Raw genomic sequence first — 24,024 nt, 5'->3', positions numbered from 1 at the left:
TGCCGCAGCAGGGCAGCAGAGCCAGACACACGAGGTGTGAGTCCTAGGACCTGGATCCACTGTGACCGAACAGGCTACTAAGATGGGCGACTGCAAGGGGAAAAAGGAGGCACCACTGCTCTAGAGTGAATGGTCAACAGCTCGTTTCCCAGCTCAGCAGCCCCTACCCAGGGCCCTCCCGACCCCTCTGAGACTATGAAAAGGCAAGGAGAGCCGTTTCCAGAGCAAGAAGCAGGTGGAAATACGTGAGCACCTGCCTGTGTCTGTGGCATGCCTTCTCCAGTATACTGAAGGCGGCTTCCACGGACCACTTGGGAGCTTACACTGTGCCCCGGAAGCTGGGAGACGCAAGGGACAAGCCGAAGTGGATATGGCCCCATCTGGAGCACAATGGAGGTCCTCGCGTGGAGCTGCATGCACCCGGGTCTGTTATGACTCCTGAGGACCCAGGTGGCCCACCTGAGAAGAGCTGGTGTGAGGGGGCTGTCGTGGGCCCTGGGCCATAGGGTTTGAGAGGACCCATGCAGCAAGAAGCTGGTGACGGGGTTTCAAGTGGCCCCAGAATGAATTTCCCTCTGCCAGGGACAAGGAACCTACAGGATCTCTTCAGGAGAGGTGACATCAACTGTACTGGCTGCATCTTAGGGGCCTTGTACCCCAAGACTGCAGAAGCCTTGCTAAGCTTATCTCCCCCTGACCTCTCCCTAAGGCCTGGGACAGCAGGTCAAAGGAACGGGAGACATGCTAATGGCCAGAGAAAGGCCAAGCGCCCCCTGCCCTTCTGCCATGGCAGTGAGGCCTGAATACCCATGATTGGGCGAGAGGAGGAGATACCCTGTCAAATCAGGCATAGAGTCCCGATTCTCCCAGGTTGTCATCCAGGGCCAGAGCCAGTCTCCACCCTGCACAAAGGCTCAGCCGCTTCGGTGCCTTCATACACATCACGCTTAGCTCATATGCTGTCCACAAGTACCAGCACAGACACCTGGGGCAGCAAGCCTACTCTGCGTAGAGTCCTGGGTCCAGCTCATGGCTCTGCACTGCTTTGGTCCATTGATGCTGGGAAAGACCACCTCTGGCTGGATGATGGGTTTCACAACAAGGGCCGCTCACAAGGCCGCTGTAAGGCTCGCTAAGAGAACCCAGGGTGCGCAGAGAAAAGTGCCTGGCCGAGAGTCACTACTTAGCACCCATTTGCTGCTACCACCCGCCATCGCTGGTATTTCACTGTCTGTGCCTGTTTTGCTCATGTGGTGGTTTGAAAACATGTCCACAATTTGCTGGCAGCACTCCCATGGAATGGTAGGGTCTACATCTCCTCTCCTGGGGCCCTGGCTCAGGGATCTGTGACTTTGTGACCAGAGTGGGGCAGAAACGACATGGCAATGGCTTCATGGCCAGGGCAGAGAGAAGCCATGCAGCTTCTACCTTACTTTCTCAGGCGTTCGTTCTGGGGAAAGCCAGCTGCTGGGTACGAAGCCTCGGACCATCCTGTGAGGAAGCCCAGAAGACCCCAGGGGCAGGCAACCCACCTTGTTCAGCCACAGCTAATGATCACTCAGGTGAAGGTGCCCCCACATGATTCTAGGCCCCACCTTGGAGGCTTTCCCGTTGGGGTCTTGGCTGTGATGCAGCAGAGACAGGGCACCCCAGCGAGGCGCTGCCGATGTCCTGACGCACAGAGTCCACGTGTGCAGTACTGTCCTGTGCCCGGCACTGGGGGCTGACCTGTCCTAAGGCAGTAGCCATGGACACGGCTGGGGATTGCTCCACCTGGAGCAGCTGGCTCCTTCCCCAGTGCACTCCTGGCAGCCTCACACCGCCCCTCCATTTGGACAGCACAGGAGCTCAGTTGGGAGGGCAAACAGCTAACGCCAGGGTGTGCTACAGGTGTGCCAGGCACAGTCTCAGTCAACCCTCTTGGCAGCCTTGGGAGGTAAGCCCTGTTCCCATTTCACCAATATGAAAACTGAGGTTCTGTGGGATTCAGTCAATTGTCCAGGATTCCACAGCTAAGAAATGTGAGAGCCAGGCTTTGAACTTCATCTGCCTGAGTGGAGAGCTTGGGCTTTCAGCCACCGGGAAATAAAACAAAGGAAGACACGGAGAACAGGCCTGCCGGCTGACTACAGAAACCCGAGGCCAGGCTGAGAGTTTCCATGGGTCTGCTTTGCTGCCAAGGGATCTTCAAAGGGAATCTGCCAGCGGGCAAAGCCACGTGGAGGTGGGAGCAGCAAAGGCACACACAAACATTGCTTGCCCTCACCGAGGGTTAACGTGCTTTATGACTTTGCTCTCCAGGAAAATACGAGAGCATTTCTATAACGGAAACATTACATACAGGGGGAAAACTGGAAACGTGGCCTTCTTGGCCCTCTTTCCTCCGACGACCCAGAAACTGAGGCGCTTTCTCCGTTTCCTTTCTCACAGTCTACTTGTTGACGTGGGACTGCAGCACAGCCATCCCTGGCCGGCAGCGAGCGGGGGAGTCGGGGGAGCTCTCGCTGGGGCTCAGGCACCTTGGACATTAAACACGGGCTCAGGGAGAACCAGGACTGAGGCTGGTGTGGATGCTGGAATGCAGGCTTCCAGTCCCCTGAGCTCCACCAGGTAGGGAGGGCGAGGAACTTCACAGAGGCCACCTGAACACCTTGCTTGTGCTGACACTGGCCTCCCTGTCTGTGTCTCAACGTGCTGCTCCTTGCTCACTGTGTTTTGTGCTGCCTGGGTCCTCACGGAAACATCAGCTCTGTGACCGCAGGGTCTGTTTCTTGTCCTCCAAGGGACAAGTGTTGCTCAGAGCAAGGCTTAGCCGCTAGTGGCCCCTTGGCTGGTATGTCTTGAATGAACAAATGAATGCATCTTGGGGACCCTTCCTTGGCAGGTGTAGGGGTGACTGTTGACTGCTGGAAAGAGAGCCCAGAACTGTAGCTTAAACACCCCCACCTCCTACCCCTTCTCTCCCGAGGAAATGAGGGAAGCTGCGTTCCTTCCATTCCTGGGACTGAGAGCAGCACATTCCTGTCCCTGTGTCTGGGCGGGCTCTTGCCACGCAGCTCAGTCTAACTGCCAGGCCTGGGGGAGGGCTCCCTGGAGCTGCCCTTCTGCTCCCACCCTCCACAAGACGTCTTGTGGCAGCGGCACCCACCACCTCTCATGCATCTGAGGCACATGTGGGATGCTGGGGCCACTGGGTGTGTGTCAAGCCTTGCAGACCCCCCCGCCCCCACAGCCCCTCTGGTGAGCAACAAAAACCTGAACACCCTGCTTCCCAGGGCTGAAAGCAAGGGCTGGGGGGAAACCACTCTCATCAGGTGGGGCTTGCTCCACAGAGCAAAACTGCCGGCATCAGCACTTCCCGGGAAGGGAGTGCCAAGTCAGCAGCTGGCCCATGCTGCCAATGAGCAGGTGCCCACGGGGCCCAGTGCAGGGCCAGAACTGAAGGGCAAGGGTGGCTGGCCATGGGTCTTCATTGAGTGTCCCCATGTGCCAGCCCTGGGAGCCCCAGATTTGATCTCTACTTCAGATAGCTTTCAGTCTGGTGGGGAAGGCAGACAGAACAAATCAGCACACTGACAGTGGTCCAGCGACCGCAACGCTAAGTGCTCTGGAGGGGAAGGCTGACTCTCTGTAGCAGGCCAGCTAGTCAGGCTCTTAGGCGTTGCGGGCCATCAGTGTCTGCTGCCACGGCTTGACTCCGCAGTGAGCTGAGAACAGCCACATGGGCATGGAGGTGTCCCGGGGCCTGAGCTGGGCAGTGACGGTGAGTGGCCACCTGCAGCTGATTCAGGCAGAACCAAATACTCACGGTAATAAATACACTGTAATAAAGCTACCCTTGGTGAGGGGCATGGATTGACTGTGTCCCCCAGACACGTGCATTGCAAGGCCCAACCTCTAGACCTGTCCTTATGATCCCCTTTGGGAGTGGGTTATCACTGCTATGTTAATGAGGCAGGATAGTGGAGGGTGTGTCCTGAGTCAATCTCTTTGAGATATAAAAGAGATGAAACCTAAGTTGGGGAGCACAGGGCTGGAGGAGAAGAAGAGGGGCCAAGTCACAGAAGGATCACCCTGGAACAGAATTCCAGAAGAGATACGGACCTTCTTCCTGAGCTGACAGAGACAGAAAGTCAGCCCCTAGCGCCAGTGCCCCAAACTGAGACTTCCAGCCTCCTCAGCTGTGGGAAGACAGCCGTCTGTTAGTTAGAGCCACCACTTGGGGTCTGAGTATTTCTGTGAGAGCAGCACTGGACAGTGTGTGTTCTGGTCAGGCACCAGGCTAAGTACTCTACACGCGCCATCCCACTACGTCCTCGCAACAACCCTCTGAAGGAGGTTATCATTACTTCCACTCTGTAACTGGAAAGACGGAGGTTTGGGGGGCTGGCTGGGCATTCCCTTTTTGACCACCCAGGCACATTCCCTTTCTGCTCAGGGCTCCGGAGGGGCTGACCCCTGAAACACATCTCTTAGCTCCCTGGCCATCTGGTTCCCAGCTGAGTTTGGCCACTGTAAAGCTCTGGCGGCCAGTGGAGGGCTGGAGGAGAGAGAGACCGGGGGCATTTCTTCCCTGCCCCCTTGCTTCACCCCTGCATCTATGGGAGTAGCTGTTATTCCACAGCCCCAGCTCTGTCCAGCAGACCCTCCCCTGCAACTTGGTGAGCACTGGGGTCAGTGACACTGACGTCTGTCCACGTCCTTCAGCCTAGAGGTGCTGTGCCTCGCCGATCTGTGTTCCTTCATGAGTCTCTTCTTGTGAACCCGCGGGGGGGATGGCCACGTGGCCATGGCTGACTGAGGCTGGGCACGTTAAGCTCAGGTCTCCAGTCGCAGGAGGCTGATGAACCACAGAACCAGTCAGGAGGTGGTGATGGGGGCTGGAAGGGAAGGCGAGTCTGACCGGGGCTCGAACCGGCTGGGTCAGGAGCTGGGGGCTGGGAGCTGGATCCAGGCTCCCTCCTGGCTTCCAGGCATTGGCTTCCATTATGGGCAGGGATCAAAAGAGGCCAGAAAAAGCAGTTCCTCTTCTCCTGCCCCTGGGTGCGGTGAGCAGCCCAGCTCTTGAACTACCTCCCGACCCCAACCAATGAGAAGTTTTTGTTTTCTCAGCTCAGCTCCTGGTCTAGACCCTCTGGCCTCTTCCCCAACAGCAGCAGCGGAAGGGCTGGTGGTGCAGATCTGGACTGGGGACAGGCAGGGGTGGGGGCCTGGTTGCTCCTCGGGGAGGCGGTAGTCAGTGTGTGCTGGTAAAGAAAGGGGACCATCTGGGTCTGAGAGATGCCAGGAGAGGCACAGATGGACACTGGCACCTCCCCCCACCCCTGGAACTGGGATGCCTGTCGTCTCTGCAGCCCGGCCTCTTCACTGGGCAGTGTAGATGAAGGGCCTGGACTGACCGTCTTAGTGGGGGCGGAGAACAAGGAAGACGGGCTTCTCCGAGACTCAGGGCTGGGGCTGCAGCAGCAAGATTTCCCTTGCAATGGACTCTGGGTACGGCTGGAGCCTTGAGTCCACCCAGGGGCACCTTACAAGAAAAGCTTGGCAGTACACATCCCTCCAAACCAGCACTGGAAACGCCACGGAATGGTTGGCCTCGGACACACGCGGAGTCGCCAGGAGCCAGACACGGCAGCTGATACTTGTACTCCGGGTTGGTGTGCACTGAAGGGCTACCTTGGGCCCGAAGCTGGCCTGTAGCCTCAGCCTGGTCGTCTGTCCATCTATCCAACTTTCCGCTACCCTATGAGGATTGAGCATCTACAAAGGGCCCCACATCATACCAAGCACAGGAGATTCGACGAGGAATGCGACAGGCACCGGAAACAGACAAACAAAAAGAATCCTCGCAAATTGTGGTCTTTCAAACAGCGGAAAAACAGGTCTCTCCGAGTTTAAGAGGATGGGCAAATGCTAAGCCAAGAAATATGAGGGGAAGATCATTCCAGGCCTGGTAAAGGTTGTGGTGTGAGGAGCCATCCACTCTGCTGCTTTGAGGCACAAACGAGCCCTGCAATTGGGCTGTGGATGGAGAGAACCACTGGAGAGCGGTACTAACACCCTTCCACGGCCGTGACCCCGCACCCTGCCATCTCTTCTTGCCTCAATGGCTCTAGCATGCAAGGACAGGGCAGTGAGTTTGGTTCAGGCCTGAAGTAATGGAGTCAGTAATGGAGTCAGGCCGAAGGAGAGCAGGGCACTGGGAGATGGATCCCCCAGCACTGTTTGAAAGGTGGAAAGGAAGTCTGGGGATTTCTTGGCACCTGGAGAAGACTAGAGATGCGGCACATTTTATTAAGGAATATTAACCTGATAGGGTTGCGGAGACCTAACCAGAAGGCCTCTTTTTCATGCTGATTGTGGGGGCTCAGCAGGACCAAACACACCTGTATTTGAGGCTGATCTCATTCTGCTCCTGAAGAAATGATCTTGAATGGCTAGCTTTTCCTGCTGCTGCTTCTGCTCCCAGTGACCCTCAACAACTGCTCTGGAATCCTGCTACGCACACACCCTCTGATGGGAGTCCAAACCCTCCACCTTCTCCCTGTCCCACATGCATACACATGGGTCACACGGAGGCCACTGCACATCTGAAAGGAACAACACTGACGTGAGCTGGGGAAATGCTCTGGAACAGACACAGGAGACACGAGCCAGGAGCTGCCTTCTGGTCACCCTTGCTAGTGAGTCCCCGTCACATAGGAGCGGCAGTGCCTTTGGGAAAGGACTGCTGCAGGTCGGTAGATGAAAATTTAGTACTGTAGGAGGTTGCTATTTTATTGTTACCTCTCAGGTTTATACAGGTAATTCCCTAACTCGGTACCCTTTAAGCACCAACTCCCCATTTCCCCTCCCCTCCATCCCTGCTCTTCACTAATAACACTTTCGTTTCTATGCATTTGCTTAGTCTAGGTATTTTATGTAAATAGGATGATACAGTATTTGCCCATTTGTGTCTGACTTATTTTACCAGCCAGCAGCTTGCATAATGTTTTCAAGGTTGTCATAGCACGTATCAGCACCTCACCTCTCTCTCTTTTAGGCTGAATAATAGTCCACCCCATTCATCAGTTGCTAAGACACTTGGGTTGTTTCCACCTTTGGGCTATGTGAATAATGCTGCAAGGAACATAGGCATATGGTTATCTGCTTCCGAGCCTGCTGTTAATTCTCTGGGGGCCCTACCAAAGAGAGGAGCTGCTGGGTCATAGAGTAACTGACCTTTTTGAGGCGCTCAGAACGGTTCTCTGCCGTGGGTATGCTATTTTACATGCCCACCAGCAACGGAGGAGGGTTCCGATTTCTCTGCATCCTTGGCAATACGTGCTGTTTTCTGTTTTACTGATAATAGTCTTCCTAGTGGTTGTGAAGTGGGATTTCACTGTGGTTTTTTGTTTTGCTTTTTCCCATTAACTTTTTGTGGTTTGGGTGAAAGTATACAGCACAAATTAGTTTTTCTCATTGTGGTACTGATTTGCATTTCCCTAATGAGCGACCTGTCTATTCATCCTTCCCAGAGCGAGAGGGAAACCAACACAGGCACAGGTGGTCAGACCGTCTACCTCCTTTCTCTTCACCCCCATCCTCTCCCACCTGGGCAGAAGCAGAGGGGATCAGAATTGCACTCTGAGAGTTAGCTGGAATACTACTCGTAAGTACCTATTACAATAGCAACAACAAAACAGTTCATGCGAGGCACATTTTCATCATGTGCCAGGTCTGGGCAGTACTTTACAAATGTGAACTCCTCCCATCACAACTCTATAAGGCAGTGATTCTCAACCTTCCTAATGCTGTGACCCTTTAAATAGTTCCTCATGTTGTGGTGACCCCCCCCAACCATAAAATTATTTTCGTTGATGCTTCATAACTATAATTTTGCTACTGTCATGAATTGGGCGACTACTGTGAAAGGGTTGTACAACCACCAAAGGGGTCACGACCCACAGGTTGAGAACTGCTGCTCTAAGGCGAGGATGATGGTTTACCCCTATTTGGGGAAGGAAGCCACTGAAAGTCACACAGGGAACGCAATGAAACTAGGCTCCAGCAGAGCTCAGGTTTGAACCTAGGTCTTTCTCACTTCAAAGCTTGGGTTCCTATTCACTAGCAGATACTTGTGTGTGTGTGTGTGTGTGTGTGTGTGTGTGCGCACCCCCAGATGTGTGAACAAGACTGCTGCCCCAGGAAGATAAGCCATCTGTGTCTGGTGGGACTCAACGTCTCAGGCGTCCTGAGTGCCCCTCCTGGGCAATGAACAGCCTGGACAACAGCCCTGAGGCTCAGAGTCCAAACAGTCTGGAGATGACCCTGCTTTCTGTACTCAGTGCAGGCTCCCAACTGGGGCTCTGATCTGATCACTCTTGGGGCTGCTTGGCTCCAGGTATTAACCCTCAGGTTCTTCCAGGGACCCCTAGCCCAGAGATGTCTTGCAGGTGTCCTGTGTGACCAGGAGCCCTGGTAGGTTGGTAGAGGAAGGCTGTGAGCAGGACAGAAGGACAGCTGCGTAGGCAAAGTGCAAACACGACTTTGCCATGTTCAGGCCATTGGGGGTTTGCTCCCATCGTGGTGACTACAATACCTGCAAGATCTTCCTTGGAAGAGACTAATCGTGGAGAGCTGCTTCCTGGCTCAATTCTGAGTGATAGTCTGAAAAGAAAGATTTTTCACAAGATCAGAAATGCTCTGGTTATATCTATTAGAAGGGTTGTGAACATGAATATGCCTATGGAGGGGAGAATGAGTTGCTGTTAAGGGGAATTGCAGTCATGGGGCCCGGGAATTCTGCAGGGTGTGCTCCAGACCACAGTCCTTCCCTCTGGGAACCCCATCTTCACGTCTGAGAAACAAGGGTGAGGGAGGACAAGGTGAAAGGTACGATCAGGGCGGGACGACTGTTCACTGAGCACTGCAGTGCTAACCTTTGCAACCACCTTGTGAACTAGGCACGTTGATGGTCCACATTTTGTACAGACAAGGAAACTGGAGCAGTGAAGTCACGCAGCGTCCCCAAATTCACAGGGCCGGCAAGTGGAGAGGCTCAAACCCAAACCAGGACTTTCTCTCATCAGAGGGAACAGGTGACGAGGACGGACCCCTCACGACTGTCGTCTAAGCATCAAGTAAGAACTTCTGGGGGAAGATGGCAGAGTGGAGCCATTTTCCAGACTCTCTTGCCCGTCCTCCTCCAAACCAACAAACAGTTACAAAGGCTTTGAGCAGGGTAACTTACCAGCTGCAACTGAACAAGGTAAGGGGAATAATCTGAAGCCACAAACTTCAAATTTTGCAGCAAAGGAAAGAAAAAGAGGGTTGGAAGTTGGACTAACAGTTGCAACACAGCAAGGCTTCTCTCCTCCTGAGCCTTCTCAGTAGCTCAGACTGGGAGACCTTATCTTTGCGTCTTTTGAGTGGCAACAGATGTGGAGCATGTGGTGTTACTCCGATGGAAATGAAGGTCTCCATGGGGACAGGATTGGAAACGTGAGGAACCCCCCTTGCTGGCATAGATTATAGCCCCCCAACTAGGGGGTGGAAACTCTGCCTTGATGGCGCCTGAACCCTTCCCCCCACCCCCACCCACTGCCTTAGGCTACAAAAGAGGAGCCACCCCATCGAGTCCACGGCCCAGCGGAGGGGAAACGCAGCCCACCTCACACATGGGGGAGAGCCTGACGTCTCCCCAAGGGTCAGCGCCATGGGCGAGCCAGCTGGTGCCTCGCAAACAGAAGCCCAGCAGAAAGAAAGGCTACAGGGACCGAGCAAGCAGCCTCTCAGCACAAAAGAAAGAAAGGGGACAGCACTTCCCAGAGAGCTCGACCCGAAGGCAGCCGCCAGGAATCCAAGAGAATCTGCTCCAGTGCTTCCATCCACAGAACAGCTTACTAAGCGCGTGCGTGAGTCAGACAACACCTGGAAAATGAGACTACATCAAAGAGGGAGAGCGAAGATCTCAGAGGGCAAGTCAAGGCCTGACCCAGCACAAGACTGAGAACTGAAGGGGACAGACCCACCGAGTGAGAGTCATCGGAGAGATGACGAGGCTGTGGAGGGCAGAGAGCACCCCACAGATGGCTCCCTGGAATCCCTGAAAGCGAGACGCCAAGGCATGGCACAGGTACAAGCGGAAGAATCTCTCGGATGTGAAGAAGGAGCCCGCCATCCTCCAGGGAAAGTTGGTACAGAACCCTTCGCTCTAAGGCCTTCTCTTATTTCCAAGCTTTTGCACTTCAAGGAATGCTGACAAAACAACTTACTTATAGGAAGAAGGGAAAAAGTCAGATTGCCTTCAGGGCTCTAGAGCAAGTTTCAATTCCAGAAAGCCATGGAGCAAGGTCTGACGGTGAGAAGCAGAGGAACATGACCCGACCATAACCCAAGGAGACGCAGGCGATTTCCTGAGAAACCAGGTAAGGCAGGACCCAGAAGAGCTTCTTTTTTTCTTCTCGGAGGAGGTGGGGGGCGGGGGGAAGCAATCTCCTTCATGGTGATGGTGACATTCAGCTAAAGAAGGATTTTTTTTAAAATTCCTCATTTTATTGGGAAGCTCTTACAGATCTCATACAATTTATAATTCCATAATTCAAATAGAGGAATTCATTTTAAAATAAAGACTCCTGGAATGAAGACGCCGCAGGAGCATAGCAGGTGGTCATAAATAAAAGGACCAAGTAAGGGGAGTTAGGGTTCCTGGACATCAGCTGATGTAGAAACATGCGGTAATGCTAATGTAACTGGCACGCTATTGTAGGCGGTGGAGGGAGGGAAGGCAGCTAATACTGTTCTCATCTTTCCACCCAGAGTGGACTGACACTGTTCTCAATGGGGCCTAGGTTCACAAGCTTAGTGACGCCAACCCTTACGTTTTCATGGACCTCTTTTATTCAGCTCTGAAGGGTCTTCTAGAAAATAGTATTTCTTGTGGTGAAGAAACATTTATTGAAGAACAGAAATTCGTTAAGTTTTGTTTTTGTTCCCTTTTCTGGTTAAACTAAAATTAGAGTTAATACTTCTAGTTAAAGTTAGCATGTATAGCATGGCCCAATTAATAAATTCTACCTCTGTGTCAACCCTTCGATCCATGCCTTTTTGTGTACGCACGCAGAGAAAAATGTCTGAAATCAAGCTCATTTAATGCTAATGGTCATTCTTTTCACATGGTGGGGACTGGGGTCATTTTTCTTAGATTAAAACAAACAAAATACAAAATACAACAGAAACAAAGGCGAAGACAGACAAGACCCTGTTGGGCCCTTGGCACACTATCTGCAAAGCAGATGGGAATAGGGTGTTAGAAACTCAAAGTAAGAAGAGTGAAAATGAACCCTGGCAGCCTTTGGGGCTATGGAACAAGTCCCCTGGGCATGAATTGGGCTGTGGAGGGGGTCTCTTCAATCAGAGTCATAAAACTCACCCATTTCGTGCCACTCAGCGCTCTCAAGAGGTCACTGGGAAGGGACCCTGTGAATGGGTCTGGGGGCCTGGGTAAGAATGCAGGGTTTCTCCACTGTGACCATACAAAGGGCCTTTACAAATGCCTGGCTGACACTGCTGTGCAGCATCACGTCCTGGGGGTGTGAAAGTGTCCTTCAGGATAGAAGGAGTAATTACTCATAATCTGCAACTTGTCCAAGGATTATCTCATGGCCAGAAGTATTTAGGGACCGTTTTTCTCCTTAAGGGATATTCGTGTTACTGAAAATCTACTGTTCCTTTAGTCTCCATGCTGGCACACGAGTGGAAAATATTATCCCAGAACCTACGTGGGAATGACTTTTCACTCCAGGGTATTCTTTTCAGGAACAGCAAATGCTTTGTAAATAACATGAGCTTAATCTGTGGCAGACACGTTTTAATTGTAATCTTTGGCCTTCAGCTATTGTTTTTACTATTATGTAATATACCAAAATTTCATAGTGTGCTCTATTTTAACAAATTAGTGAACCTTAATGACTAAAGACAAGCCTATATTCTTCAAACATGGCTGATCATCAGAACCACCTGGAGAGCTCTGAACAAATACACATTTCCAGGCTCGACCTCACAGCAGAAACCTTCCTAGGTGATTCTAATTAACAGGGCTAAGCCACACTACTGTACAGCTGGCCATATGTGTAGCTGGGCACAGCCATCCTCAAGATCATGGCAAGTGGGTCATTGGTGCCCTGGGTATGCAGCTAGTGGCCACAATTCCCTGTGGATTTCAATGACTTGGGTGAAGACAAAAGCAATCCAGCTGACTTAATATGTAGGCACAAAACACAGAAGAGATTAAACATAATTTGGATAAAGGAGCTCAAAAGAATCATGGCATACCAGAAGCACCCACAAGATGAGATTTTAAAACTACATATAAAGTTGGCATTTACTTGATAAGTAATCAAGTGCAAGATGTTGGGGATTTGCCTCAGTATCAGATCATGTGTTCCCAATTCTACCATACAAATCTTGCTAGGCCAGAAAATGTACACTGGTACAGATAGGAACTGGTACCTTCAGGACCAGTGGTGAGAGTGGCGATACCGGGAGGGTGGAGGGAGGGTGGGGTGGAAAGGGGGAACTCATTACAGGGATCTACATATAACCTCCTCTCTGGGGCATGGACAACAGAAAAGTGGGTGAAGGGAGACATCAGACAGTGTTAAGATATGACAAAATAATAATAATTTATAAATTATCAAGGGTTCATGATGGAGGGGGGTGCGGGGAGGGAGGGGTTAAAATGAGGAGCTGATGCCAGGGGCTTAGGTGGAGAGCAAATGTTTTGAGAATGATGAGGACAATCAATGTACAAATGTGCTTTATACAACTGATGTATGTATGGATTGTGATAAGAGTTGTATGAGCCCCCAATAAAATTAAAAAACAAACAAACAAACCAAAACCACAAAGAAAGTAAATGTCTAAAAGAGAATGAGGGCAACATATGTGCAAACATGCCTCATTCAATTGATGTATGGACTGTGGCAAGAGTTGTACAAGCCCCCAATAAAATGATTAAAATAAAAAATATATATCTATCAGATCATGTGAAAATGAATGAGCCTTAGAGCAGACCTCGAGCTCAAAATAAGTCAAGATGATGTCTAATCAATGTGGCAGATAGAGATACCACGAAAAATCTCCTCTGGATACACTGAAGTGCTAGGTGGGTTCCCAGGGCCACAGGTGAAGAAATAACTGAACGCCCAAGCCCAATGAGTCCAAGCCGAGGCCAGAGGGTCCACAGTGGCTTTATGATGGAGATGGGGATGGGGATGGGGATGGGGCCTTGGACAGTGCCTGACAGTGAGAGTCTGGTAGAAAGCTGGGAGCCACAGATGGCTGTCCCACCCATAAAATGGGCTCCCAGGGAGAGAATCAACCATACAGTAGCCTGGAGATGTGGCTACCTGGAGATGTGGCTAGAAAGGTGGCCATCCACTGAGTGCTAAGGGTGGGGAAAGAGTCACTGTGATAAGCTGGATAAGCTGGTACCACACCCATCTGTGGAGATCAATTTCATCTGTTGCATACAATCTGGGAAAGTCAAGCTGATACGTGAAGAGAAAACCTTTCTCATGGAACCTGGGGGTCAGGAAGAGGCAAATGGAAGGAGATGGTCAGACGGACAAGTGGAGGGGAGAAGCTCAGGCAGGCACAGGTCACATTACATTTGTGTGCTTGTGTGCATTGGGGGAGAGTACTGCCGGGGTGGTCTCCTACAAACCCTAGTCCCAACAAGGCCCAGGCTGCCTGAAACTATAAGAACGCTGAGGGCAGCACCAGCGAGGGGGTCGGCCTAACTAACATGCGGAGTAGGAGGGACTTACTTGTAATTGTCATCTTCCACAAATTTCTGGAGCTCTTCAATGTAGCGCACAGACTTCAGGTATTTCTGCACATGGGGCAGTGTGGTGAGGTGATCTGCGAAAGAAAAACAAAATCCAGAGGCGTCAGTCCCTCCCCCATGTCCAGGCCCAGGGAGAAGTGCGGAAAGCACTGATTTGAGCATGAGGCATCTCGGTTATGAGATGCTTGTGGAGACATGCTCTCACGCTTTCACTGGTCACGGGGGTTCTCGTGGGTCAGGCAATGTGCAGAGCACTGGCTATACAAGGTGACCAAGCCTGGGTTCTGCCCTGAAGGAGTACCCCTCAAGTGTGAGGCCACAGACACCACCCCTCAAAGCTAGTAGGGCTGTTTGGCTAAGTAGGAGTTGCGGAAGCCTACACTTGGAGCACAGGAACAGAGAAAGATGGCTTCCTGCTCTCCAGGGAGACCACCCATTCCTCTCTATTGCTGATATCTCCTGACTGGCCCTTGGTCAATCAGGCTCAGTCATGGAGGGCTTGGGCACCTGACTTCACGGTCAAGCTCCCCACCCCAAAGCCCACCACCTCCACCCTCTTGGGTGAGATCAATGACCTCATGAATAGCCCATCTACCATTCTGACTTCTCAGCTTCTTGACTTCATTTCCAACAACCTGCTCCTATCTATCAAGCACCCCTTTCCAGGTCACAGTTTGGGTCTGGTCACATTTAACTGAACCTGGCGAGGTGTTCATCAAGCTAGCTCCCTATCCTTCTAGGCACATGGCTAGATTGCACTGCCTAGCCTCCATGGAAATGAGCGATGGAATAAGGAGCTTACATAATTGCTGCCTGCAACCTTGTATAATTCTCTCTCCTCTTGTTTCTGCCACCTGGATGCAGAGCCCAGAGGGCTCAGAAGTCATGGGAGAGATCTACATGGAAGTCATCATATAAAAAGGCTGCTGAACACAAAGTGGGTGCATAAGCAAATGTGGTGAAGAAAGCTGATGGTGCCCAGTTATCAAAAGATATAGCGTCTGGGGTCTTAAAGGCTTGAAGGTAAACAAGTGGCCATCTAGCTCAGAAGCAACAAAGCCCACATGGAAGAAGCACACCAGCCTGTGTGATCACGAGGTGCCAAAGGGATCAGGTAACAGGCATCAAAGACCCAGAACAAAAAATCCTATCATTGTTAATGAGGGGGTGTATGGAGTGGGGACCAAAACTGGAGATCACCTCACGGAAGGGTCACGGGGAGGAGACGAGCCAGTCAGGGTGCAGTGTAGCAACAATGAAACACAACTTTCCTCTAGCTCCTAAATGCTACCCCCACCCCACTATAATGATCCCCATTCTACCTAACAAATCTGGCTAGACCAGAGGATATACACTAGTACAGTTAAGAACCGGAAACACAGCGAATTCAGGACGGATGATCCCTTCAGGACCAGTGGTAGGAGTGGTGATACCAGGAGGGTGGAGGGAGGGTGCAGTGGAAAAGGGAACCGATTATAGGGATCTACATATAACCTCCTCCCTGGGGGATGGCCAAAAGAAAAGTGGGTGAAGGGAGATGTCAGAAAGTATAAGATATGACAAAATAATAATTTACAAATTATAAAGGGTTCATGAGGGAGGGGGGAGCGGGTAAAATGAGGAGCTGATACCAGAGGCTAAAGTGGAGAGCACATGTTTTGAGAATGAGGAGAGCAACAAATGTACAAATGTGTTTTACACAGTCGATGTATGTATGGATTGTGATAAGAGTTGTATGAGCCCCCAATAAAATGTAAAGAAAAAAAATGTTTGTAAGAAAAATATTTATATATATTAAAAAAAAGACATCTGTAAAGGCAGTGGACTGTCTCAGACTAAAGGAGACTAAAGAGATGTGACAACCGAATGTCACACGCTCCACTGGACCTTGTACGGGAAGGAGAAAAGGTGCTTCAGAACACGACTGGATCTGTGACAAAAACCGTACGAGGGACAGCATGTGAGCTGAAAGTGGCTTTTCTAAAGAGAATGCTGACACATGGTGACACACGTGACCAACGTCATGAATCAACTTCAGGGGGACTGACAAACAGGAATCTAACATCGTGTGCAAACATCTACCAAAACCTCGATAAAAGTTTGTTCAAACCGAAAAAAAGAAAAGAAAAGAAAAGAAAAGGCTGTGATCCCTGAATCTTTTGGAGAGCAGCCCAAAGGAACCCCTGCGTGGGCAATTGTGGGGAAAAACCTACTTCGTGTTGCGAATGAGAAACCAGCTCACACTGTATCACGCACCTCTGACCGTTTTGGCACAGGTTCGCCCCCTTGACTAGCACCCTGGACGCAGCTCTCCCTTTCTAACTCACTAGTAAGTCTGTTCTGGGAGCACAGCCGTTGGGTCCCCCACTACTTCCACGAATTGTTCTAAGACTCCCAAGGGGTCTCAACTCACTGTCATCTCTACTGCACCACCCCCTCAGCCCCCACCCCCCTTCGTCACACTCTCTTTTCATGACTTGAGCCACTTATTTTCCATGGCCCATTGTTTCGGCAACACTGTTGCCAGTACTCTGAACTCACTTTGTCTTCTTTCTGTCCCGTCCACTTGGTAAACTCCTATGTTGGATGAACCCACTGTCCTCTCTCTTCATGACTGCCATACCTACCAGAGCCATTGGACCTGTTAAACAAAACCAGACCCTGAAACTGACTGGCGATATCTCCTCCCAAGAGGACTCTCCACACGGCCTGGCAATCCCCCAGGCTTCCCTGTGAAACGCTTTCCCAGGCTCCAAAACAACCATTCAAACAGTCCCCAATGCGACTGACCCCAAAATCTCCATTTCCCTTCTCAATCGGACAGATGTGCTCTCTCATCTTACTATCAGGACCTACTTCCATCTGCGTGAATGCTATCAGTGGCCAGTCTTCTTATCTCTGCTCTGCATCCTTCCCCCTGCCTTCTCCAGGGCCTTCCATCATTGACTCTCCTTGATCCTCTCCCTCACGCTTCTCTTACACTGCTGCCATTAACTTATAAAATGCCGTGCTCGCCTTAAAATCCACGAAAGCCACACCTCTTTCCTTGATGTCACATTTCTTGTATCCTTGTACCTCTTCATTCAGTTCTCTCAAAAGTCCTCTCCTCCAGTAAGTCACCATTATCTCTTAGCTGTAAAGATAACCGTCTACTTAATTTCCCACTTTGCACCCTGGACTCCTACTCATCCATTCTCTCTCTCAGCAAAACAATCTGTACAGGATGCAGGTCTGGTCACTGAACAGTGTCTTTGAGACACTTGAATGGCATCTCATTGCTCTTGTGATGAAAACCCATCTCCCTACCTTGGCCAAGAAAGTGTCACACAATTTTTGCCTGCTTCGTTACTCTCACCGGATACCATGCTTTCCCCTGTTGCCTCTACTCCACTTCACCAGGTTGTTTTCCCCATCCCTGGTAGATCCCAAGATCCCTCCCACCACAGGGCCTTACACAAGCCATTTGTGCCCTTTGTGGAGACACTTTCTTAACCTTTCTTCTTTGGGGAGCCCATTTTTGACTCCTGGATCTGATCAACACCCTCTTTTAAGCCATCAGACCACCAAGTCTTCTGCATAGTGCAGGTTAATGAAGCTTCTCCAACCCGGATGCCAAGTTCTTCTTCATGCAGTCCAGGTTAATTTGCTCAGCATACAGACTAAGTTGGTAAAAGGATACAACCCCGACACACACCAGTTTGGGAAGCAGTACAGCCAGAATACGCCTTAGAAGGGAGGATGGCCAGACTTTGTCTTATGTACGTTGGCCACATTGTCCAGAGGGGCCAGTCCCTGGAGAAGGACGTCCCGCTTGGTAGAGCAGAGCGGGTCAGTGCCAGAGAGGAAGACCCTCAGTGCGATGAACCGGCACGGCGGCTGCCACACTGCCACAACAATCATGTGGGCGGTGGAAGACCAGGCAATTTTGTTCTGTTGCACATGGGGTCGCTATGCCTTGATAGCACCTAACACCACTGCAAAGTACCCCTCGTTTGTGGCAATGCATCACAGTTGTCGTCTTACCTTTACTTGCACTATTATTTCATTCATGCCTCTCTAAATCCTCAAAGAGCAGTAACCGTATTGGTCTTGTTGTCCTCCTGTCTTTAGCTTTTCCTACAGGACCAGTATTCTAGATGTTGAGTGCTATTATAATATGTATACCACAAAGAGTGGTTTTAGCAAACAAGTTCATTTTGCCACAGTTTAGGGTGCTAGAAAGCTGAATTCAGGGTGCTGGCTCTAGGGGGAGGCTTTCTCTCTGCCAGCTCCGGAGGAAGGTCCTTCTATGAGCTCTGCTCCTGGGTCATCTTCATGTGGCTTGGCATCTTTCTTCTCCCAGTTCTGTGCTTCTCAATTGCTTGTTTAATTTCTTCTATATCTCCAAAGGCACTGTCTCCAGGCACCACCAATCCTGGCTCACTGACATACCAATGACAGCCCGATCCAAAATGGGGCTAGCTACCGGCATCAAACTAAAAAATAATAAAATGTACTGCCATTGAGTCAATTCCAACTCAAAGCTACCCAACAGTAGAACTGCCCTGTAACTCTTTATGGGAGTAGAAAGCCTCATCTTTCTCTCTCCTAGGGGTTGGTGGTCTCAAACTGCTGACCTTCAGGGTAGCAGCCCAGTGCAAAGACCCACTATACCACCAGGGCTCCTTTACCTACATATATAATAAAAGTTAAGAACACAACCAATAACAACCAGACACAGAGTAAGTATTCAAACATAGCTGCTGAATAAATGAATGGATGACTTAGGAGCCAAACAGACCAGGACTCTGACACTTACTGAATGGAATCTTACATATACTAGTGTGAAATCAGGTAAGTCTCTAAACTATCTTAAGCCTCGGTTTCCTCACGTAAGATACAGAGTCATGTGTGGTTTGCACAATCTTTGTGAAGATTAAGCCTTTGTGTAAAACATGTAGCACATGCTTGATGCCCACGTTATTGACATGCAGAACTGGCTGATATGCAGAGCTTTCTCCTTGGCAGGTGCTGGGCCCCAATTTCAGTATTGTATGATTTCGAGATTACAACACATAGGGTACTAACCATAGCTGCATGAAACTTGTAAATCAGCAATTATTCGGAGAATATTGTTCATCTGATTGGATCTTTGTTCATTTTCCATGATGCTGCCTGAGGCAGGATAAGCAGAATCAATGTAGATTAAGTCCAGAAGATAGATCCCTGAAATTAAAGAAGATATTTAATGATGGTGAGAGATCACTGTTCATCAGAACAAAATGGCACAACTCAGTACTGATAATAGGTCTAAAGGGTGGCTGATGGAAAACATCAAAATATGATTTGGGCTTCAATTTCAATCCAGACTATTCATTGTTCACCCAGACTGCGCAATTGTGAATCAAGCATTTTAACAAGCGAAACGAAAACAATGCTGCTAATATTGGAGCATTTGTAGCATTTACACACTTCACCAATAAGTATTTTACAACACAGAAAATGGCATGATAGGAAAAGGATGAATACTTTCTCCACCAACTGATAGGTTTAAGGTGTCATATCTGGGAGATCATTCACTAGAAAGAATTCATGTTTTAATTTAGTCACTCAGCTATCAATCCATATGTCAACTTGTCTAATCTACTTATGTACACGCACACCCCCCCCCAATAAAAACTCAACCAACCAACTAACCACACATCATAAATTAACTGAGGGACAAAACACAATCACAAGAACGATAGTCTTGGGTCTAGCATTTATGGGCAGTGTGGCCTTGAGCAAGGGGGTGTGGCTTCGTGCAGGGTGCAATACACAGTCATCCAATTGACTACATCTACACAAAGAGAACAAGGCCAGGGGCTGACTGCAGAATACAACATGCATTTTCAAATTCAAGTTGAAGCTGAAGAAAATTAAAACAGGTTGATGAGGGCCAGAGTAGAATCTCAAGTATATCCCACTTGAGTTTGTAATCCAACCCAAGAAGGGGTTTGATGCAGTGAACACTAATGACCGAATACAAGTGGCTGGATAACATCAAGGGCATCGTAAAGCAAAAGGTCATTAAAACATTGGAAAGAGTGAAAAGATCAAAATGGATGTCACAGGTGACTCTGAAACTTGCCCTTGAATGCAGAGTCGCTAAAGTGAATGGAAGAAATGATAAAACGGCTGAACAGAAGATTTCCAAGCAAACCTTCTTATTTCAAAGCAAATTTCAAAGCAAATCTATAAAGTACTATAAAGAAATGTACAAAGACCTAGAGTCAATAAACCAAAAGGGAAGAAGACATTTGACAATTATCAAGGTAAAATAAAGAAAGAAAATATCCAGGCTTCAAGTTGCAGTATGGAAGAATTCTATGGGCAAAATACTGGACAATGCAGTAAGCATCCAAAGAAGATAGAGGGAGAAGAGTCGCTGTACCAAAAAGAACTGGTCGAGGCTCAACCATCTCAGGAGGAAGCACAAGTTCAAGGACAGACAGTATTGAAGGAAGCAGTTCAAGGTGCACTGAAAGCACTAGCAAAACACAAGGCTCCAGGAATTGATCAAATACCGATTGAAATCTTTCAACAAACAAATATAATGGAAGCACTCACTTGTCTATGCCAAAACATTTGGAAGACAGCTACCTGGCCAGCCAACTGGAAGAGAGCCAGATATGCGTCCACTCCAAAGGCTGGCAATCCAGCAGAATGCAGAAATCACTGAGCAATATCCCATACAAGTAAAACCACGTGGAAGATAATGCAAACACAGGGCACATCTAGAAATCCAAGCTGGATTCAGAACAGAATGGAGAATGCGGGATACCACTGATCTCAAGATGGATCTGGGCTAAAAGGAGAGACTGTCAGAAAGATGCTTCCCTGGGTTGTATTGACTACACAAAGGTATTCGACCGTGTGAATCACAACACACTATGGGCCACACTGTGGAGAGTGAGAACTCCAGAACACGTGCCTGTGCTCACGTAGGACTGTACACGGACCAAGATGCAGTCATTAAAACAGAAAAGGGGGTACTCTGGAGTTTAAATCAAGAGAGTTGAAATCAGCGTGTCAGCACTGTACACTTTCATCCGACTTACTCAATCCGCATGCTGAGAAAGCAAGGCAAGAAACTGGACTATAGGAAAGAAACGCGCCATCAGGAGTGCAGAAATATTCATGAACCGCCTGTGAGATGCAGATGGCACAGCTGTGCTCGCTGAAAGAGAAGAGGGCTAGAAGCACTTATAGATGAAGGTCAAGAGATTACAACCTGCGGTGTGTATTACTCCTCAGCATAAACAAAAAATTCCAACAACTGGATCAATAAGAAACACGTAATAGATGGAGAAAAGAGAAAGATGGCAAAGATTTCAGTGTACTCGGATCCACAATGGATGCGTCAGTCAAGACATCAAATGGCGTGTTACACCGGGAAATCTGCTGCCTAAGACTTCTTCAGAATGTCAAGAGCAAAGCTGTCCCTTTCGGCTAAAGTGTGTCTGACCCTTGCCACAGTGTTTTCAATTGCCTCACGCGCATGGGAGAATTGGGCACTGAAAAAAGAAGACCGAAGAATTGATGTCTTTGCATTACTGTGTTGACAAAGAACAGTGAAGCCACCACAGACATTCAGCGCAACAAAGCTGTCTTGGGAGAAGTTCAGCTAGAATATCCCTTCGGAGTGAGGATGGCAAGACTTTATCTCACATGCCTTGGATACATTCTCCAGGGACACCCTGGAGAACGGAATAATTAGTGATTGATAAAATAGAGGGTCAATGTGAAAGAGGAAGACTCTCTTGAAATAATCAATAATTAACAAACGATGGATAGCCTTGAGAAGACTGGGAATCCCAGAACTCCACCCTGTGTTCCCGTGGAACCTGCACGTAGATCAAGAGGCAGTGTTTGAACTGTTGCTGGGCAAGCGCATTCGCATTGTTCTAAAGCAGGAAAGGGGTGTCAGGGGAGCATCCTCTCATCAGACTTATTCCATCTGTATGCTGAGCAAACAATCAGAGAACCTGGATTGTTTTTTTTGTTTGTTTATGATTTTGTTTTTCTTAAAAACCATTTTATTGGGGGCTCATACAACTCTTATCACAATCCATCCATCCATCTATTGGGTCAAGCACATTTATACATTTGTTGCCATCGTCATTTTCAAAACATTTCTTTCTACTTGAGCCTTTGGTATCAGCTTCTAATTTCCCCCCTCCCTCCCCAACCTCCCTCCCTCATGAACCCTTAATAATTTATGAATTGTTATTATTTTTCATGTCTTATACTGATCAATGTCTCTCTTCATCCACTTTTCTGTTGTCCACCCTCCTTAGAGGCGGTTATATGTAGATCATTGTGATCAGTTCCTCCTTTCTCCCCTCATCTTCCCCTTCCCCTGCTGTTCCTGCTACTCTCAATATTGGTCCTGAGGGGTCATCTGTCCTGGGTTCCCTGTGTTTCCAGCTCTTATCTGTACCTGTGTTTATGCTCTGGTCTAGCCGAATTTGTAAGGTAGAATTGGGGTCATGGTAGGGGGGCGGGGAAGCATGAAAGAACTACAGGAAAGTTGTATGTTTCATCAGTGCTTCGCTGCACCCTGACTGGCTCATCTCTTCCCCAAGATCCTTCTGTAAGGGGATGCCCAATTGCCTACAGATGGGCTTTGGGTCTCCATTCCACACTCCTCCTCATGCACAATGATATGATTTTTTTGTTCTGGGTCTTGTGATCACACAGGCTGGTGTGCTTCTTCCCTGTGGGCTTTGTTGTTTCTCAGTTAGATGGCCGCTTGTTTGTCTTCAAGCCTTTAAGACCCCAGACGCTGTATTTTTTGATAGCTGGCACCATCAGCTTTCTTCACCACATTTGCTTATGCACCCACTTTGTCTTCAGCAATTGTGGCAGGAAGGTGAGCATCATGGAATGCCAGTTTAATAGAACAATGTGCTCTTGCATTGAGGGAATACCTGAGTAGAGGCCAATGTCCCTCTGCCGCCTTAATACTAAACCTGTAAATATATGTACAGAGATCAATTTCCCTATCATCCTACATAAATATGTTTACGAGAACCTGGATTATATGAAGAATTCAGCATCAGGATTAGAGGAAGGCTTATTAACAACCTTTGATACCCAGATGACACAACTTTGCTTGCTGAAAGTAAGGAGGACTTGAAGCACTTGCTCATGAAGATCAAGAGTTACGAGCTTCAAGAGTTAGGAGCTTCAGTATGTATTACAATTCAATGTAAAAACAAAATCCAAAATTCTCACAACTTGAGTAGGTAACATTATGGATAAGAGATCAAAGTTGTTAAGGATTTTGTCTTGCTATATCTTTTGATAGCTGGCACCATCAGCTTTCTTCACCACATTTAGGTCCACAATTAATGCTCATGGTAGCTGCAGTCAAAACACTAAACGACACACTGTGTTGGGTGAATCTGCTGCAGAAGACCTCTTTAAAGTGTTGAAAAGCAAGGAGGTTCCTTTGAGGATTAAGGTGTGCCTGACTCAAGTGACGGGATTTTCAATTGCTTCATATGCATGTGAAAGTTGGACATTACATAAGGAAGACCAGCAGAGAAGAACGGATGTGTTTTCAGTATGGTGCTGACAAAAAACACTGAAAGTACCATGGACTGCCATAAGAATCAACAAGCCTGTTTTGAAAGTACAGCAAGAATGTTCCTTAGGGGCCAGGATGAGGAGACTCCACCTCAAGTTCTTTGCACATGTTGTCGGCAGAGACCAGTCTCTAGAGAAGAACATCAGGCAGGCTTGGTAAGGCAGAGGGCAGCAAACAAGAGGGCAGCCTTTCACAAGAAGGACGGGCACAGGAGCTGCACCAGTGAGCTCAAAAGTAGGAACCAGTGCAAGGCGCAGGACCGGGGCTGCGTCTCGTTCTGTTGTGCATCGGGTCGCTGTGGGTCAGAACCACTCTGTGGCACCTATCAACAACCAGAGTAGACTTTCAGAGTCAGGGAAAAAGGCAACTCAGGCCACACAATACTTACAATGTGGAGAAGACAGGCTGAAAGAGAGTGGCGGTGATAGCACACAGAACTCAAAGCATAAACCCAGGGACAAGGGAACAACAAGTGATCCAAATTGGTGGGGAGGTTGGGGTGGGAGACCTGGTAGGGCATGATCAAGGGGAATGTAACAAAGAGGAAGTGCTGAAATCCTGGTGGGGACTGAGCATGATA

General features: G+C 49.0%; 1 protein-coding gene across 1 annotated transcript in view; it reads right to left on the bottom strand.

Moving 5' to 3' along the window:
- Nucleotides 1-24,024, bottom strand: part of RALGPS1 (Ral GEF with PH domain and SH3 binding motif 1) — a 353,981-nt gene that overhangs the window by 36,720 nt on the left and 293,237 nt on the right. The window contains exons 8-10 of the mRNA XM_045288509.1: nt 18,899-19,036; nt 13,812-13,905; nt 8,582-8,649 (exon numbers count right to left, since the gene is read on the bottom strand). Coding sequence (XP_045144444.1) covers nt 8,582-8,649; nt 13,812-13,905; nt 18,899-19,036 — 300 coding nt within the window. The remainder of the gene's footprint in view (nt 1-8,581; nt 8,650-13,811; nt 13,906-18,898; nt 19,037-24,024) is intronic.

This window comes from Echinops telfairi, unplaced genomic scaffold, assembly GCF_000313985.2.
Source record: "Echinops telfairi isolate 266 unplaced genomic scaffold, ASM31398v2 ScPeMD7_22;HRSCAF=79, whole genome shotgun sequence".
NCBI lineage: Eukaryota > Metazoa > Chordata > Mammalia > Afrosoricida > Tenrecidae > Echinops > Echinops telfairi.
This window is presented reverse-complemented; position numbering and strand designations above follow the sequence as displayed.